The 19,068-nt window shown below is 62.3% G+C and overlaps 1 protein-coding gene across 1 annotated transcript; it reads left to right on the forward strand.

Moving 5' to 3' along the window:
- The first annotated feature begins 1,763 nt into the window (after positions 1-1,763).
- Positions 1,764-5,571, forward strand: NEUROD4 (neuronal differentiation 4). Its single transcript, XM_063359307.1, has 2 exons — positions 1,764-1,859; positions 4,567-5,571. The coding sequence occupies exon 2, from the start codon at positions 4,576-4,578 to the stop codon at positions 5,569-5,571; it is 996 nt and encodes a 331-aa protein (XP_063215377.1). The 5' UTR covers positions 1,764-1,859; positions 4,567-4,575.
- Positions 5,572-19,068: the final 13,497 nt, after the last annotated feature.

Raw genomic sequence — 19,068 nt, forward strand, 5'->3', positions numbered from 1 at the left:
CCCAGCGCCCGCGTCACCACGGCTGTGCCCGGCCAAGGCGGGAGGAGGGTGATGACACCCCAGTCTGACACCCCCGGCAGCCCCCACCCCCCCCCCGTGTCACCGTCACGTCGTGCTTGGCCGTGTCCTGTCGGACGGGGACACCCTGGGGGACTCCCCCCGTGGAGCTGCACGGCTGGGTCTGTCCTGGTGCTGGGTGCCCATCCAGGGGTGCCCATCCTAAGGTGTTCCTCCCAGGATGCGCCTCCAAGGGTGCTGGTCCAGGGATGCTCACCCAAGGGTGTCCATCTAGGGGTGCCCATCCCAGGGTGCACTTCCAAGGGTACTGATCCATCTAGGGGTGCTGATCCAGGGGTGCCCATCCCAAGGTGTTCATCCCAGGGTGCTGGTCCAGGGATATCCATTCAGGAGCGCCCACCTAGGGGTGCTCATCATCCAGGGGTGCCCATCCAGGCGTGCCCATCTAGGGATGCCCATCCCAGGGTGCTCTTCCAAGGGTACTGGTCCAGGAATACCCATCTAGGGGTGCCCGTTTAGGAGTGCCCATCTAGGGGTTCTCATCATCCAGGAGTGCCCATCCAGGGGTTCCTACCCAGGGGCACCCATCTAGGGATGCCCATCCTAAGGTCTTCATCCCAGAGTGCTCTTCCAAGGGTGCTGGCCCAGGGATGCCCATTCAGGGGTGCCCATCTTGGGGGTGCTCATCATCCAGGGGTGCCCATCTAGGGATGCCCATCCCAGGGTGCTCTTCCAAGGGTGTTGGTCCAAGGATACCCATTCAGGAGTCCCTATTCAAGGGTGCCCATCTAGGAGTGTGTACCTAGGGGTGCCCATTGGTGTTCCTCCCAGAGTGCCCATCCAGGGGTGCTCATCCAGGGATGCCCATCCCAAAGTGTTCATCCCAGGGTGCTCTTCTAAGAGTACTGGTCCAGGGGTACCCACCTAAGGGTGTTCATTCAGGGGCACCCATCTAGGGGTCCCTATTCAGGGGTGCCCATCTAGGGATGTCCATCTAGGGGTGCTAAAGCAGGGGTGCCCATCCTAAGGTGTTCATCTCAGGGTGCTCATCCAAGGGTGCTGCTCCAGGGATGCTCACCCCAGGGTGCCCATCTAGGGGTGTTCATCCCAGGGTGCTCTTCCAAGGGTACAGATCCAGGAATACCCATCCAGGGGTGCCCATCATCCAGGGGTGCCCATCTAGGGGTGCTCATCATCGAGGAGTGCCCATGCAGGGCTGGCCATCTAGGGATGCTCTTGCAGGGGTGCCCACCCTAAGGTGTTCATCTCAGGGTGCTCTTCCAAGGGTATAGATCCAGGGGTGCCCATCATCCAGGGGTGCCCATCTAGGGGTGCTCATCATCGAGGAGTGCCCATGCAGGGGTGGCCATCTAGGGGTGCTCAAGCAGGGGTGCCCATCCTGAGGTGTTCATCTCAGGGTGCTCATCTGAGGGTGCTGCTCCAGGGATGCTCACCCAAGGGTGCCCATCCACGGGACCCCAGCCAGCGTACCCACCCGAGGATGCTCATCGAGGGGCACCCACCCAGGGATGCCCAGGGACCGGGCGTCCCCACCGGGGGTCCCCCACCCAGGGATGTCCCGGGGTTGCCGTCGGGGCCCCGGTGGGGGGGCGGGAGGAGCCGGGCTCGGTCACCTCCCCCCGTGGGAGGAGCCAGGGGGGATCCGCGGCCGGGCTGGAGCCGCCGGCAGCGCGGAGCTCTCAAAACCGCCCGACAGCCGAGCTGCCCGCTCCCGGTGTCGCTCCCGGTGGTGCCGCCGCCGCGGGAGCTGCCCGCGCCCCCGGGGCTGGAGGCACCATGTGCCCGGGCAAGTGACAGCGGGGACTCGCTCCGGTGCCCAGGTAAGGGCGGGCTGGGACCCCCGGGGGTGCGGGGGGACCTGAAGGGAGGTGTCGGCCCCTTCCGACGGAGCTCTGCGGCCGCTCGGTGTCCCCGGTTCCCCGGGACGGCGCGGGGGGCTCTGCCCCGACGGCGGAGCAGCGGGACCCCGTCCCGGGGCGTGGGGGGGGCTCTGCCGGGGGTGGCGGGCGAAGGGTGGGATGGAGCCGGCGGCACCGAGCCCCAGCCGCCCCCCGCGGCTCCCCGCAGCCGTCGGGGATGGAGCCGCGGATCCCGGGACCCCCGTGCTGGGGGCTCTGCCCTGCCCCGGCGCCGGGCACTGGCTGGTGGTGGGTCCGGCCACCGCTGGGGATGGCAGTGATGAAGGTGAAGGAGGTGATGAAGGACCTGCCGCAGCCCCAGGCTTTTGTTTCTCCGCTGCCGGAGGGGGCAGCCCGGGGAGGGGTGGGGGGGGGGACCGGTGCTCTTCAGGGGCAGCCCCTTCCCCAGCGAGTCCTGCCCGGGGCCAGGACCCCAGCGAGGAGGAAACCAGCATCCCCCACCTTCCTCCCACTCTTCCAGGTCCGTGTGGCTGCTGCAGGGCTGCCCTTGAGCAGATTCTGCCCCTCCAAAATGTCAGTGCGCCCCCTCTCCCCTGCCCCAGTTGGCTGAGGGTGGGGCTGGGAGCGGGACCATGAGTGGGACTGGGAGCTCTGGGCAGCCCCGGGGTTCAGGACTCAGCCGACACCGGTGTCCCCGTAGCCACCCCGTCGGGTGCCGGAGCGGATGGAGCAGCTGTGGGGCTTTTAATCCGCCCTGCAGCCGGAGCCCACCGCCTCCACCTACAGCTGGGCCACATCCTGCTGCCTTCCCAGGCAGGACGTGGTGCAGAGCCCTCAAGCAAATCCTAATTTTTGTGGTGTGCTTGTGGGTTTCTTGTCCCTCCTGCCCCCCACTCCGGGATAAATTCCCAGCCCCAGCTGCCCATTTTGTTCCTGGCTCTTGTGCCAGCATCTTTTTCCTGCATCCTCTTCCTCAGCCCTCTGTGTTTCTTCTGCCTTGGGTGGCCCCGTCCGGGGTCGGGGTCTTCGTACCCGGGGCTGGGGTCGGTCAGTCTTTGTCCTGAACCAACTGTCCTCCTCTGGGGGATCGAGTCCCTTGAAAAGAGACCAGTGGAGGCTTGAAACCAGGTTCCTGGTCCTACAGGAAAGGAGGAGGAATTGAACCCACTTGTTTTGGGAGGGGACCTCGGTGCCTGGTGACACAAAGGGCGAGCATCTCCCTCTGCCCATGAGCGCAGCCAGCCCTACTTGAAAATTAAGTTTTCGGCTAGAGCAGGCGTCTTCCTGCAATGGGTTTCTTGTCGTTCTTTCAGACCATGTGGGATGGAGACGTTTGAAAACGAAAAATATAAGGGGCTGGACAGGCTTCCCATTTCACCGTGGGTTCCCACCGTCTCCTTACTTGGGAAACTACCGAAGTGACTTCATCAGGCAATTCCCTCTTTGTCTACTTCCCCCCCGCTTTAAAACCAAAATCAATATTCTGGAGAAAGAGAGCAAAAATCCCTAAAAATTCAAACTGGATTTCCCAAGAGACAACCTTCTGAAACATTTCCGTGGGAATACTGCTCCGCGGAGCGCAGGGAACGGGGGCAGGCGCTGGGGTCGCCTCTCAAACGCAGCCCCAAACCCGCGGGTTTTCTTCTGGGATGGATTCTGGTGCGCAGGACCGGTGAGGGACGGGAGGTGCAGGCAGGGATGCTGCGTTTGGGGTGGGTCTCCAAGGGTGGGGTGAAATAACCCTCGGACCGCAGCCTGGAAGGGGGTTTGGAGCAGATCCGCAGCTGTTTCTGGGCTGCTCTCACTGCCCAGAGCGGGTGCAGCCCTGTGGTCCCACCGGGATGCTCGCAGGAGGCATTTGGACCTTCTCCATCCTGGCTCAGCCAGACCCATCCATTCTTCCAAGAGATGGTCCTTCACCACCGTCGCCCACCAGATTTCCAAATATCTGACAGACCCCCTATTACTCCGCCGAAGAGTTAATTGGGGCCGCATGGTCCTCCGGGGATGCGATGGCCGTGCGCAGCAATTAACACCCTAATCCAGCCCGCCAGCCCCATCTCGCATATTAAAAGTGGGATTTTCCGCGTGGGGTGGAGAGGGGCAGCGGAGCCAGGGCTTGGGCAGCGCACTTTCAGCAAAGCTGCTTAGACGCTAAGCTTTATTAAATGAGTCAGGCCCGATGACAGGATTTGGGGGGGCTGATTAACATGAAACCCGGGCTGGTTCGTGCGGTGCGAGCGTGTTCGTTACGGCAGAGGGAAACGAGGGTTCAAGCAAACGTGCTCTGGTTAGAAGAGGTCAGGCAGGAAAAGCTCCAGAGGCGGAGGATCTTGGCTTTCGCGCTCCCTTTTGCAACCCACGATCAGGGTTGAAGCCACGAGGGGAAGGAGTCATGAGCGGGAATAACCCCAAAATTGAATTGTTAGAAGCTCTGAGCTGGGCCCCACGGAGAGGCTTCAGTGGCTCCCCCCAAAATTCGGCAGAAATTATTGTAGGTGGATACATAGATAGGGGATGGATAAATAGATTCTGTAAGTGCCATCGGTGGACAAAAAGCAGTTGATGCCTCTGGAAGATGATTTTGACGCCAGTTCCTAATGCCCTCAACATGTTGAGTGGCTCTCCTGCTGGAATTCCTTAACATCTCCTTGTCCCCTTGTTGCAGAGATCGGAGATGACCAAGGCGTATGCCAAGCCCAAAGAGATGGCGGAGCTGGTGAGCACCCAAGCTTGGATGGAGGAAACGTTGAGCTCCAAAGATGAGCTGAAGGAAGAGGACAGCAGGCAAGGTCCTTTTGGATTGATGTCTGGCTTGAATGAAGAGCACGACAGCATCGAGGAAGAAGAGGAGGAAGAGGATGATGGGGAAAAGCCGAAGAGAAGAGGACCAAAGAAGAAGAAAATGACCAAGGCGAGGTTGGAGCGGTTTCGGGCCCGGCGGGTGAAGGCCAACGCCCGGGAGCGCACGCGGATGCATGGTCTGAATGATGCTCTTGACAACCTGAGGAGGGTGATGCCCTGCTACTCCAAGACTCAGAAATTGTCCAAGATCGAGACACTGAGGCTTGCGAGGAACTACATCTGGGCTCTGTCTGAGGTGCTCGAGACGGGGCAGACTCCTGAAGGGAAGAGCTTTGTGGAGATGCTCTGCAAGGGCTTGTCCCAGCCCACCAGCAACCTGGTGGCTGGCTGTCTGCAGCTGGGACCGCAGACCTTGTTCCTGGAGAAGCATGAAGAAAAGTCCCCGGTGTGCGAATCCGCCATATCCAGCCACTCCTTCAGCTACCAGTCCCCGGGGCTCCCAAGTCCACCCTACGGGACCATGGAAACCCACCTGCTGCATTTAAAGCCTCCGACCTTCAAGAGCTTGGTGGATGCTTCCTTTGGAAACCATCCCTCTGACTGCACCACTCCCCCCTATGAGGGTCCCCTGACGCCACCCCTGAGCATCAGCGGGAACTTCTCCTTGAAGCAAGATGGGTCTCCAGACCTGGATAAATCCTACACCTTCATGGCCCACTATCCCTCCGTCAGCCTGGCTGGAGCACATGGACATGCCTCTCACTTCCAAAACACAGTCCCCCGCTACGAGATCCCCATAGACATGAGCTATGAGTCCTACCCACACCACGTGGCCGGGCCCCAGCTCAACGCCATCTTCAATGAATAGCGAAGCAGAGTTAGACCCAAATTCTTGACGTAGAGAGAAGTTTCAGCCGCGTCGTGGAGCTGGTTCTAGAACGGACACAACTGGAGCGAGGAAATCGCTGCTACAGGGTGAGAGACTTCTGAGCATCTCTGCAGGACATCGGCGTGGAAGGTTTGGCTGGCCCTCCTGTGCTCTGCCAACAGGTCTGTGCTGGTGCCACCTTGCTGATTTCCGAGCTGTCCCCAGGAGCCACGTGAACCCTTCCTGACAGCCAAACTCTGAGCAGCCGCCGCCGAAAGCTGAGCCGCTGCCTCCCGCTCCCTCTGCCCCAGAGATGCTCGTGAAGGTGGCTCCACCCTGCAGGACTTTCTGCCTGAACGCACTCCAGCACTTGGGATCGTCCATTGCCAAGATGTTACGCTCCTTTTCCTCCCTCCTTGGGGTGGTGGGGTGTGGGCACACCTCTGTCTCGCATCAGGTGGAGACAAGCCCCTCCTGCCCCTTGGGCTGACAAGTTCCCCTTCCACAGGCTCTGATGGGCTCGTGGTTTTCCCAGTTCAGCTGTGGCAGAGGTGGGGATGACCTCAACCACTTGCAGAAGACCAACACGGTTGCTCCTCCTTGAAGCTTCCCACCCAACGGAGGACCTTATCTTTGCTGCCGCTGTATCATCCAGGGACGGCACGGTCCAGGCAGGCTCAGAGCTTCTCCATGATGGTCCCTCCACTGCTCTCCTCCTGCGCTGAGCCCGGCTGCCCGTCCTCTTCTGAGCCTCAGACCTGGCCTGTGACCCACAACCACCATGAGCTCGTCAGCACATGGCTCAGGCTCTGATGGGGTCATGGTTTTCCCAGTTCAGCCATGGCCAGATGGGCTGGCAGAGGTGGGAATGACCTCAACCACTTGCAGAAGACCAACACGGTTGCTCCTCCTTGAAGCTTCCCACCCAACAGAGAACTTTATCTTCGCTGCCACTGTATCATCCAGGGATGGCACGGTCCAGACAGGCTCAGAGCTTCTCCATGATGGTCCCTCCACTGCTCTCCTCCTGCGCTGAGCCCGGCTGCCCGTCCTCTTCTGAGCCTCAGACCTGGCCTGTGACCCACAACCACCATGAGCTCTTGAAGCCTCGCGAAGGGAGGGTTGGTCTGTCAGAGCACAAATATCCCGGCCGGAAGAGGAGCGCTCAGCTGAACCCTTGCTCCTGGTAGAGCCACATCTTCTTACGGTTTGTAGCGTTATTTCTCATGATCCGTGTCCTGAAGACACCCTGCCAAAAGAAGTGTGTCTTAATTTCCCGTTTTATTTATTATTTACTCTGTGTGTATGTGTGTGGGGGGGGTCTAATTTATTTCCTTCCATTTTACATAAAAATGTGGAATGTGCTGAACAACCTCCTCAAGTTCCAGTTGACTTCCAAGTGCTTAGTTGGAGTTAGCTTTGTGGAGACGCGTGGTTTTTGCAGTGCTGTTGCTCCAGGATTATTTATTAGCCATTATTTATTTAATTTATTCTCTTCCTGCCCTCACGGTCTCGTTTCTGATGATGACACCAACTATTTAACCCAGGGGTTACGTATTTAATGTTGAACTGCGTATTTAACACGGCCATTTCGTGGCTTTTGGAGGCTGACGGTGCCCAGCAGCTCCCGACTCGTCCCTTCTGTTTCTAGGTGAGCAATAACTTTTAAAGGCTATGCAACTATTTTTGTTCTTCAAGAGAATCCAGGCAACTATTTTTTGATGTCCCGCTGGCCTCGCGAGCCCGGCTGGCCAAACCTCCCTGTTTTGCCAAGAGGTGTTTTGTATAGAGTTGGGAATTTGGAGATGACTTGAGCTCCGGAGGTCCCTGCCCCGGCCCCTGGCTCCTGGGGGCTTCTTCCCTTTTCTACTGAGAGCAAATGTTTATCCTTTTGTAAAGAAAGCAGAATTGGGGTTTTAGCTCGAATAAAGTCGTGGTCTTGTTTCAAGCGGCGTCGCCCCAGGGCTGGTGTCTCCTTTTCTGTGGTCTCCAGCGTGGGGGTGGTGGTGGTGGTGGGGGTGGTGGTGGTAAGGGGCTGCCCGGGGGGAACCAGAGGATCCCAGTTCCCCCCGTGCCGGGGTGCAGCTGGGATCCCTGACCCTGGGGCTGGGCTCCGTGGGCTGCTGCTGGTGGCTAGTGCTGGCTATGGGGCCAGCACTGGTCATGGGACTCCCTGGGATGGTCATCTCCAGAGGCGTGGGGGGGGTGGTGACGGTGGTGGACGCGGCCGGGGGGTGAATGTGGGTGTATTTACGGAGCTGCTGCGGGCTCTGCCCGGCCTTCATGGGGGTGCACGTCACAAACACACGTGCACACACGCGTCGACACGCACGCAAACATGCTCATAGCCACACACGGGCGCTGCCCCAGATGCGCACACGTGTGTGCGCCTCCATGGCCGTGGGGCCAGCACTGGCCCTGGGACTCCCTGGGAAGGCCATCTCCCTGGGAAGGCTGCGGGCTGAGCGTGGGGGCCTTCGTGGAGCTGCTGCTGGCTCTGCCCGGGGGGTGCGTGGCGTGGGCACGCGTGTAGACACGAACACACGCGGAGTCACACACACGCGCCGCCCCAGACACCCGCCCCTGTGTGCGCCCCCGTGGACCTGCCCGTGCACACGAATATCACACGCACGCACACAAACACGCGCAGGCGGCCCGCTGACGCGTGTGTGCACGGACACGCCATGCACATACGTGCTGAGGCACGTGTCCGCGTGCAGACACGCTCTTGTGAGCACCCCATACATGCACGCAGGGAGGTGACACGTGCCAGCGCACACACACGCGCACACACGTGTCACCTCTGTGACTGCGCAGAGGCACCTTGGGACACGTCCCGCCGGCTCTGCGAAGGCACGGGGGACACGCGTGTCCTGGCCTCACCCCGTCTAAGCCCTCACCCCCACCGAGAGCGGGGCGAGCGTGACCCGGCACCCACGAGCCCTCGTGTCCCAGCTGCGCTAAAAACCCGAAACAGCTTCTGGCGGCCGTGGGGGCCCCTCGCGTGGGGACCCTGCGTTCCACGTGTCCTCGCACACCTCAGTGCCTCTCCGTCCCCAAACCCCGCGCGCCGGCTGCTGCCGGGAGCCCGGTGGGAGCTGCCGAGCTCCTCGTCCCCGCAAGCTGTGCCCGGCACACGGCTGGCGCTGCCCGGCGCGGGGCGAGGGCGGGGGGCTCTCTGGGGGCACCCGCAGCTGCAGCCGCGCGGAGAAGGGCTGGGGGAGACGCTGCGGCCCCGAGCGGGGACAGGGCTGAGCCGCACGGCTGGCGGGAGCTGGGCAGGGGGGCTGGCGAGGAGGGGAGAGCTCGTGTGTGTCCCCAAGGGAGAGGGGAGCATCGGCTTTCGGGAGGGGGCCGGGCTGGGGATGCTCCTACCCGGGGGTGCACCTACCTGGGGATGCTCCTGTTTGGGGATGGTCCTCCTAGGGATGCTCCTGTTTGGGGATGCACCTACTTGGGGATGCTCCTATTTGGGGATGTTCCTACCTGGGGATGCTCCTATTTGGGAATGCTCATCCTGGGGATGCACCTACTTGGGGATGCACCTACTTGGGGATGTTCCTACCTGGGGATGCTCCTATTTGGGGATGGTCCTCCTGGGGATGCTCCTGTTTGGGGATGTTTCTACTTGGGGATGCTCCTATTTGGGGATGCTCATCCTGGGGATGCACCTACTTGAGGATGCTCCTACCTGGGGATATTCCTACCTGGGGATGTTTGTACTTGGGGATGCTCCTACTTGGGGATGCTCCTACCTGGGGATGCTCCTATTTGGGGATGCTCATCCTGGGGATGCACCTGCATGGGGTTGCTCCTACCTGGGGATGCTCCTACCTGGGGACGCTCCTATTTGTGGATGCTTGTCCTGGGGATGCACCTACCTGGGAATGTTCCTACCTGGGGATGCTCCTATTTGGGGATGCTCCTACCTGGGGATGCTCCTACTTGGGGATGGTCCTCCTGGGGATGCTCCTATTTGGGGATGGTCCTCCTGGGGATACTCCTATTTGGGGATGCTCCTACTTGGGGATGCTCCTACCTGGGGATGCTCCTACCTGGGGATGCTCCTATTTGGGGATGCTCATCCTGGGGATGCACCTACTTGGGGATGCTCCTACCTGGGAATGTTCCTACCTGGGGATGCTCCTATTTGTGGATGCTTGTCCTGGGGATGCACCTACTTGGGGAAGCTCCTACTTGGGGATGCTTGTCCTGGGGATGCTCCTACCTGGGGATGCTCCTATTTGGGGATGCTCGTCCTGGGGATGCACCTACCTGGGGATGGGTCTTACCCTGTCCCAGTCTGTACCGTGGGCTGGGGGTTACTGCAGCCTGTGGAAGCGGGGAGACCCTTCCCAGTGTGTACGCACAACTTACACATGCACACGCGCATTCAGAACACATCACACCTTACACAGGTACAACAGCTGTGCGTGCACACGCAGAGTCCCGACCCTCCCGCACGGCTCCGTGCCTCCCGCCGTGCACGGATGTGCATGTGTGCGCACAAACCCACACACGTGCATGAAAACCCGACCCCCGGACACCTACAGACACGCACACGTGTGCACGCACCCACGAACACACACCCGACGGCAGCGTGACACCCCCCCACCCCCAGCGATGCTCTGGGAGCGATGGGATGAGGACAGCGGCCGGTCGCCCGCTGGTGCCCAGGGTCCAGCTGTGCCCCCGGCACCCCCCCCCTCACCGCGCCGTGGCCCTTCGCTCGTTGGCCATTGGCCAAGCCCGTCTCGGTGCCAGGTCCCCCCGGGCGCGTGTGCACCCGACAGCCGGGGAATCGCCCCTTCCAGCAGCCCCAGCCTGTGCCAAGAGGGCAGGCAGCCGTGCCAGGCTGGGGGCAAACGTCGCCCTGCTCCTGCGCCGGCCACTCCCCCCCCCCACCTCTCCTCGGGGCTGCGTGTGTGCGCGGGCGTGCGAGAGCGCAGCTGGCCCCCGGTACACGTGTGTGCGGGGGGCAAGGGAATAGCCCTGCGTGTCTGCAGCCCAGGAGGAGCTCCGGGGCCGTGGCCCACTTGGGCTCCTTCAAATCCCCCGTGGCTCGGATGCTTGGCTCCGTTGGGGCTGTGGGGTGGCGAGGAGCTGAGAACTGGCACGCTCGCTGCACCGCGCGCTCCCCAGCGCTGGCACAGCCTGGAAGCCCATGAGGCAGGTCCCTCTTCCCCCCTGGGTGGCAAAGCGGGGTCCCTGTCCCCACCATGCCTTGATGGGTCCCTGCAGCTCCCTCCACCTCCTTCCCAGCGTGGGGGGAGGCTGGGAGAGGTCCCACAGCCGGGGGGGGGGATGGGACAGGGACGGAGCAGGCAGGGTCTGGGTGCTGGGAAAGGCCACCTGGGGAGGCAACGCCGCGTCTCACCAGCCCCAGTGAGGACCCACAGAACCGTGGGGACCGGTGGGTGCCCAGGAGCTGAGCCCTGTGGGCAGTCCATCAGCTGCACTTAGGTAGCCTTAATGACTAATTAGCACCGAGGACAAAGGAGCCCTTGTTAGAAACTCTCCCCTTCCAGTCTAATGACACAGCTGAGATTGGAGGATGCTCCTTCTCCCGGAAGAGGCCTCCGGAGGCTGGAGCAGGTACTGGGAGCCTCCGATGGTCCATCATCTCCTCCTGCTCCTGCATCTCCTGGGCGAGCATCGGGTGAGCAGGGGTTGGGATGCCGGGTGAGCATCGGTTTGGGATATGGCGCAGGGATGGCTCCGGACACTTCTTGGACTTTGCTTTGACTCCCCCCAGGGTCTCCACCTGGGCCCGTGCTGGGGTCGGCTGGGATGGCAGAGCAGCCCTTCCAGCCCCTCTCTGGCACCCCAGCAGCCGGCCCCATCCCTGGGGGAGCTGGCTCAAAACCAGGACTCTTTTTTTCAAGGATACAGGAGGGATGAAGGCAGCTGAGGAACATGCAAGATGAAGGATGACCATCAGAGCTGAAAAGGCCAGCTGGGAACAGCCTCCTACACCGTCCTTCCCTGGGCGGGTGGAGAAGACCCCAGGAGAGGGACACTTTGCCCTTCATCCCATATGGGGCATTCCCACAGCAGCAGTCGGGGTGTCCAGCACCATCCGGGCACACAGTCAACGGTGGTGGTATCCATGGAAAAGCCACAGTTGGAAGCAACTCTTCGCTCTGAGGGTCCTGGCTCCAAGTCGCCCTGGTTTCCAGAGTGGCGTGGGAGTGCCCAGCGCTGGATAATTGCTAAGTCTTTTTAAACCCCAGATTTAAAAGCTGTAATTCTGATATTGGTTGTAATCTGATCACACTGTGAGCCACTGAGCTCCTAATGTGCCCAGCTTGGGAAACCGCAAGGATTTTCCCACTAAGCCGAAATATCAGACTGTTGATTCTTGAGTTAATCGTCTTTTCCCCCTTGGGGACAGCAGATTTTGGCAACTAACTTTCTTGCTGATTAGGACGGGCTGGTGGGAGAGGAGCCGCGCGTGGTCCCAAGAGGATCAGCGTGGTGGCCCCATGCTTGATCCTGGGGCAGCAGGGATGTGCCAGGACGCAGCTGGCCCGTGCCCACTGGGCACCGAGGGTTAAACTGGGCTTGTGCGAAGCCATGACCCTCCGGCTCACACCGCTGTGTTCCAAACCAACCCATCGTTTGCACATTTGCAGCCTTCAGGACTCATTTCTTCTTTCCGTGAGTCCAAGTTGGTCCTGGACGTGGCTGTGCTGACGGGTGACTCCTGTGCACAGCGTGTCCCCATCCCTGCGCCATCCAGCATCCTCCAGTCCATTCACCCAGCATCCCACCGAGCCCCTGGGTGTGTGCAGATCCAGCTCCTCAGAGCGTGGCACCAGGCAATGTCCCAGCAGAGGAGAAGGTCCCCTTGGACGTGCTGTGGGGCTGGATGCGTGGGAGAAGAGCCCGGCCAGCTGAGGCACCTATCTTAGATGAGATCTGAGGAAGGAATTCTTGGCCGTGAGGGTGGTGAGCCCCTGGCCCAGGTTGCCCAGAGAAGCTGTGGCTGCCCCATCCCTGGAGGGGTTCAAGGCCGGGTTGGACGGGGCTTGGAGCAACCTGGGCTGGTGGGAGGTGTCCCTGCCCAGGGCAGGGGGTGGGACTGGGTGGGCTTTAAGGTCCCTTCCCACCCAAACCATTCTGTGGTTCTATGGTGATTCCGCCACTTCCCTGGGTTGGAAGGGGCCTTTCAGATCATGGAGTCCAACCATCAACCCAACGCTGCCCAAACCACCACTGACCCATGTCCCTCAGCGCTGCGTCTGCCCGGCTTTTAAACACCTCCAGGGATGGCATTTAGGGATTGGAGCCATAGGACGAGGGGGGAGGGTTTTACACTGGAATAGGGGAGATTGAGATGAGATCTGAGGAAGAAATCCTTGGCTGTGAGCGGGGTGAGCCCCTGGCCCAGGTTGCCCAGAGAAGCTGTGGCTGCCCCATCCCTGGAGGGGTTCAAGGCCAGGTTGGCCGGGGCTTGGAGCAACCTGGGCTGGTGGGAGGTGTCCCTGCCCAGGGCAGGGGGTGGAACGAGATGATCTTTAAGGTCCCTTCCAACCCAAACCATTCTGTGATTCTGTGACATCCCAGGCTGGGATGCCCTGTGAGCTTTCAAAAGCTGCACCTCACGCATCCGTCTGGGGATCCGTGGCTGCCCCCATCACCCTGCTGCACCCCCTGCACCCTGCCCGGGGACCCAGGGGAGGGCAAGGTCCCCTTCCCACATCCAGCCCAGTAGAGATGGGGCCGGGTTCCCCATCCCGCCGGCTCCTCCGGAGCCTCCCAGCCGCGCGGGGTGGGTAATTCGCGCAAATCCCGGCGCTGGCTCGGCCGAGCCCCCCTAAGCTCTTTGCCGCGCTCCAGATCAGCCGCGGTTCAATCTGTTTGCAAAGCTGTACAGAGTGTTTACGCAGCGGGGACCGGGCCAGGGGATTAAGGAAAACGTTCCCCCGGCATCTGCTGGGTCCAGCCACGGCCAGCGCCGGAGCATCCCTTGCCTCGGGGGACCATCCCGGCTCTCCCGGCCATCCCAGCTCTCCCAACTTGCCCCATCCCCACCCTGCCGTGGCACCCAGGGACTGCGCTGGTTCCAAAGGTGCACCCAAAGGGATTTTGCTGCCGGCAGTTGGTCTTACCCTGGTCCTGGTGTGGGTCCTGGTGGGCTGGGCTGACCCTGAGGGGAGCTCAAGGTGACCAAGAGGGACTGTCATGCAGCTGGGAGAGGTGTCACCCCCCTCCCCTGGACTCTGGGGACACATCCCTGACTGACGAAGCCGTCGGTACCTGGGCAGTACTAACCCCGCGCCACCTTCCAGCAGCAGAAGGGCCCCTCTCGCAGGGTCCCCTCCTCGGTGTCCAGAGCAGGCGACCACGCAGAGAGAAGGGGACGCGGATGCCACCATGGCTGAGTCTGGGATAAGGGAGCGGTGGCCGGGGTAAGGGGGGACCATGAGCTCTGGTCAGAGGATGCCACACGCAGCACTTCGGCCTTCTGCCCCTCTCCCACTGCCTGCCCGGGTCTGGAAGCCTCAGAGATGGTGTTTGAGGGACGTTCCTGGGACGTCACTCGGACCTGAGCCCTGCTGCTCCAGCAGAGAGGGTGGAAAACACCTGGGCCACAAAAAGAGCTCGTGGGGACCCGGCTGCTTGTCCCCAGGCTGTGCCACCCCCCAGCCGTCCCACAGCCCGCTCTGCTGAGGGCCGTGGTCACCTCCCGGGCTGCTGCCGGGTGACAAATCGTGTCCTGCAAGAGCAGAGCACGACTCTGTCCTGCGCACGAGGACCCGGGCTCCCGCAAGGGCTGGAAGCCTGGAATGTCCCCAGGTCAGGGGATGGGACCAGGGCGGCACACCCCATCCCGGCGGCAGGGACGGGCAGGGACGGGCAGGGATGGGAAGGGACGGGCAGGAATGGGAAGGGACAGGCAGGGATGGGCAGGGGTGGGCAGGGACAAGCAGGGATGGCTAGGGACAGGTAGGGTTGGGCAGGGACAGGCAGGGATGGGCAGAGACTGGCAGGGACGGGCAGGGACGGGCAGGGATGGGCAGGGACAAGCAGGGATGGTCAGGGACAGGCAGGGACGAGCAGGGAAGGGTAGGGATGGGCAGGGACAGGCAGGGACGGGCAGGGAAGGGTAGGGACAGGCAGGGACGGGCAGAGGCAGGCCGGGCCAGGCAGTGATGGGCAGGGACAGGCAGGGACGGGCAGGGACGGGTAGGGACAGGCAGGGATGGGCAGGGACAGGCAGGGACGGGCAGGGATGGGTAGGGACAGGCAGGGACGGGAAGGGAAGGGCAGGGACAGGCAGAGATGGGCAGAGACGGGTAGGGACGGGCAGGGATGGGCAGGAACAGGCAGGGATGGGCAGAGATGGGTAGGGATGGGCAGGGATGGGCAGGAACAGGCAGGGACAGGCAGGGATGGGCAGCCCTGGGCAATCCCCCCAGCCCGCGCTGGCATCGGGGTGGCAGCGGGCGTTTCATCCGGCCCCAGCCCTGGCCGAGAGGTGGGAGACGGCAGCTGCCCGGCACACGCACACGCACGGGGCTGGGGGGGCTTCTGTGTGGGGGTTTTGTGGTGGGTTTTGTGTTTTGTTTTTTTTTTTTTTTATATTATAATACAAGTTCAGGAACCTCCCGGCTTAATCCCCAGCAGATAAACTAACAGCGGAGAGATTTGGAGTTATTGACGAAGTCTTGCTGCTCGGGCGAGATTAGAGCTCGGCTTAATCTTGTAGCAGGAGGGTTTGGGGACGGTTTAATCAGAATTTGTACAGGAATAATCCCGTCTTTAAACTCGTCCCCGGCCCAATCCCTCCCAAGTTGTAATCAGGCGGGAGCCTCTCAGATGAAGAGGCCTCGGGGGGTATTTCCAGCCCAAGGGATGCAGGAGAAGCCCCGGAGCCGAGGGCAGGTGGGTGCTGAGGACCCCCCCCCGCGCCCCCACCCAGGGCACTGCCACCTCCTCCAGCCGTTCTCGGAGGGGGAAACTGAGGCACGGCCCCCCCCCCCCCTTCCCCGCGAGCCCTGGGGCTCCGATTCTTGCTCTCCCCCCGTGCGGTGACTCAACAGGGGCTTCTGCAGAGGATTAAACTTGCCGGGTTCGGCCACGTGCCCACGAGATGCCCGAGCCAGCACCGACCCCGGAGGTACCTGGAGGCCGAGGGGGACACCGGGATGTCACCTGCCCAGAAGTCCCTCCAGGCAGGTGACGGGCACCGAAAGGCAGGTGGCACCAGGACCGGCCCAGCCCTGAGGACCAACCCAAAGGTGGGGGTTCATCCTGCCGCCCACGTACCCCCCGCGCCCCGGATGGCACGCTGGGGCAAGCAGGAGACCTCCGGGGCAAGCAGCCCTGCACAAACCCCACCAAATCACAAATAAAAGTTAAACCCCCTACAAACGAGGTTGGAACCAGCAGTGAGAGAGCTGGGTGTGAGCATTTGTCCTCCAAACCCTGCCCTGGGTGCCGTAAGCTGCTCCTTTAACCGTGCCGTGCCTCAGTTTCCCCCCCAGGGCTGCTGGGATCGCCAGACCCTTGTGCAGCGCCAGCGCCCGGCAGGGACGCGGCGGCTTTTGTGCCTCTGCGGCTCTTTCAGGGAGCACAAAGACGGGACACGGCGGCACAGATGGACCCTTTCAGAGGGGAGCGGGCTCCTTTCTCCGTCTGCCGCCGGGCTCTGCCTTCCGTCGCAATCCCCCTTAATTGAATCCGCACTTTCATAGCTCATTACCCCCCTGATGGATTGGATTAGCCCGGGCTGCAGCTCGCCCGTCTCTGCGGGGAACAGTTGGCCGCTCGGCGTCCCCGTGGGGAGCGGGAGGAAGGTACGGAGGGGGCCCCGCGGGCTCCCGGCCGTTGGCTGAACCTCGGGGGCAACGGACGCCGCCTCGGCTTGTGTCTCCAACGGCCGGAGCCAGCTGCGGGCCGGCACCGCGGGCATCCCCGCTCCGGGGTGGAGGATGCGTGGTCCTTGTCGTGCCCTGCGGGGTGTTGGACACCCCCCACCAACCCCGGCCCCGGGTGACACGCCGAGGTCCTGGCTCTCCCCGGTGGTGTTTATTTGAGCATCCCTGGGACGGAGGGAGAGGCTGAGCGCCCTGTTCCGCCCGGAGAAGAGCTGGGGGGGATCTCATCAACGCTCAGCAATGGCTAAAGGGCTGGGGGGGAGAGGATGGGGCCAGACTCTTCTCAGTGGTGGCCTGGGACGGGACAAGGGGCAACGGGCACAAACTGGAACACGAGAAATTCCATCTCAACCTGAGGATAAACTTCTTTCCCGTGAGGGTGGCTGGCACAGGCGGCCCGGAGAGGGCGTGGGGTCTCCTCTGGAGAGATTCCAAACCCACCGGGACACGATGCTGTGGGACCCGCTCTGGGTGACCCTGCTTTGGCAGGGGGGGTTGGAGGAGACGATCTCCAGAGCTCCCTTCCGACCCCCACCATTCCGTGGCTCTGTGGTGGGGGTGATGGGATGCGGGAGGGATGGGGGGGACAAGTTCCAGACCGGGGCATCGCTGACCTAACTCTGCCTCTCGGGTGACTTGTGGTGACGCCGGAGGAGACGGGGGTGGGCTCTGCCACCCCAAACGCGGGGGCAGGACGCCGGCACGTGCCAAAGCCCCCCCCCTCCACCACCGCCACCCGCGTGTCCATATGGGCTAACGGCCGCCGCGGCTCCTGGCCCCCCTGGCTCATTAACCTCTGCTCCGGGGGTGTACCCCCAGCCCAGCTGCCAGCCACGCTCCGCACCCCCTCCCCAGTGGCTTGGGGGGCTCGGGGCTGGGGGGGGGGGGTCTGCTCTCCCCACCCCTTTCATCCTCAGGGTGAATCACTGGAAAAGGAGGATTTACCGTACGAAAATCCTGGCTAGCCTCCAACCCCCGCCGCGGCAGGGCTCGACGCCTCTCTGTGCCCCCCAGGATGGGCGGGGGGGGGAGAAGAGGGATGCTGCCCCCAGGTCCCTTCCAGCCGGTTGGTCGCGGAGCCCACCTTGCAAGCGAGGGCTGGGTTGTTTTGGGTCGTTTTCTCGGTTAATTTGTGCTCAGGGCTGGGAGAGAGGGTTTCTGAGCCAGCTCGGGGTTTCCCGTCGGCAGGACGGCACCTCCCTCGCCATATCGGCGAGCGGGGCGGCTGCAGGCTGAGCCACGCCGGGGATGGGGCAGAGCATGGGGGTCATCGATGGGGGGCATTTCTGCCCCCCCCTTAAAGCCCCAGGAAAGGGAGGTGGACGCAGCGGCAGCGGGCTTTTCGGAGGAGCAGCCCAGCGGTGCGTCTCCAGCGGCCGGCAGCGAGGAGGGATGCTGCCGGGGGCGCGGGGGCACGCCGAGGGCCGGGGCCCTCCGTCCAGATGGAGATCCCGTCCCGCCGGCTCAGACATCTGATCGCGGCAGCTAAAAAAAAAAAAAAAAAAAAAAAAAAAAAGCGCCCACGGCATAAAAGGTTTAGCATATTCCCCTCTCCATCCTCATCCTCTTAGCAAAAGGTACCGCCGCGCGCTCCCGGCAGGCTTCTCCTACCAGATGTGGCCAGAGTCCCATCGGGGTAGTTAGTGCCGTATCGTTTACGGGAGGGGATTAGAGCCTCCACTCGGAGTCACGATCCCCAAGGCCTCTCGGATTAGGATATAATGCAGCGGGCTTTGCCTTACGGGGGGCTCAGATGGAGCCGTAACCCTCTTCATCCTCACCTTCGCGAAAGCACTAATGGCCGGGAGCTGGTGGTGGCGCCCAGGGCTGCGGCTGCCCAGAGCCCTCAGCTGTAACGCCTGGGCTGCCACGGTCCGTGCCAGGAGCAATCCTGGAGGGATCTCTTCAGAAAGCTCAGCCATTCCCAAAGGTGAGGACAAGGTGAGACCCAGCGGACGGGCTGGGCCGAGGACCTGGGGGTGACAGAGCATCCCTCCACGCGGGACCCCGCCGTTTCAGCATCTCCCCTTCAAAACACGGGGGATGAGCAGGTTGAGGGAGATGATCCTACCCGTCTGCTCCGCTCTGGGGAGAGCCCCCCGCAGTGCTGCCTCCAGCCCTGGGGACAGCAGAAGGACACGGAGCTGTTGGAGCGGGGCCGGAGGAGGCCCCGGAGATGCTGGGAGGGCTGGAGCCCCTCTGCTGTGGGGACAGGCTGAGAGAGCTGGGGGGGTTCAGCCTGGAGAAGAGAAGGCTCCGGGGAGACCTTGGAGCCCCTTCCAGTCCCTCAAGGGGCTCCAGGAAAGCTGGGGAGGGACTCTGGAGCAGGGAGGGGAGCCATGGGACGAGGGGGAAGGGTTTTAACCTGAAAGAGGGGAGATTTAGGTGAGATATCGGGAAGAAATCCTTTGCTGTGAGGGGGGTGAGCCCCTGGCCCAGGCTGCCCAGAGAAGCTGTGGCTGCCCCATCCCTGGAGGGGTTCAAGGCCAGGTTGGCCGGGGCTTGGAGCAACCTGGGCTGGTGGGGGATGTCCCTGCCCAGGGCAGGGGGTGGGAACTTGATGGTCTTTGAAGGTCCCTTCCCACCCAAACCATTCTGTGATTCTATGACC

This window comes from Chroicocephalus ridibundus, chromosome 24, assembly GCF_963924245.1.
Source record: "Chroicocephalus ridibundus chromosome 24, bChrRid1.1, whole genome shotgun sequence".
Taxonomy (NCBI): domain Eukaryota; kingdom Metazoa; phylum Chordata; class Aves; order Charadriiformes; family Laridae; genus Chroicocephalus; species Chroicocephalus ridibundus.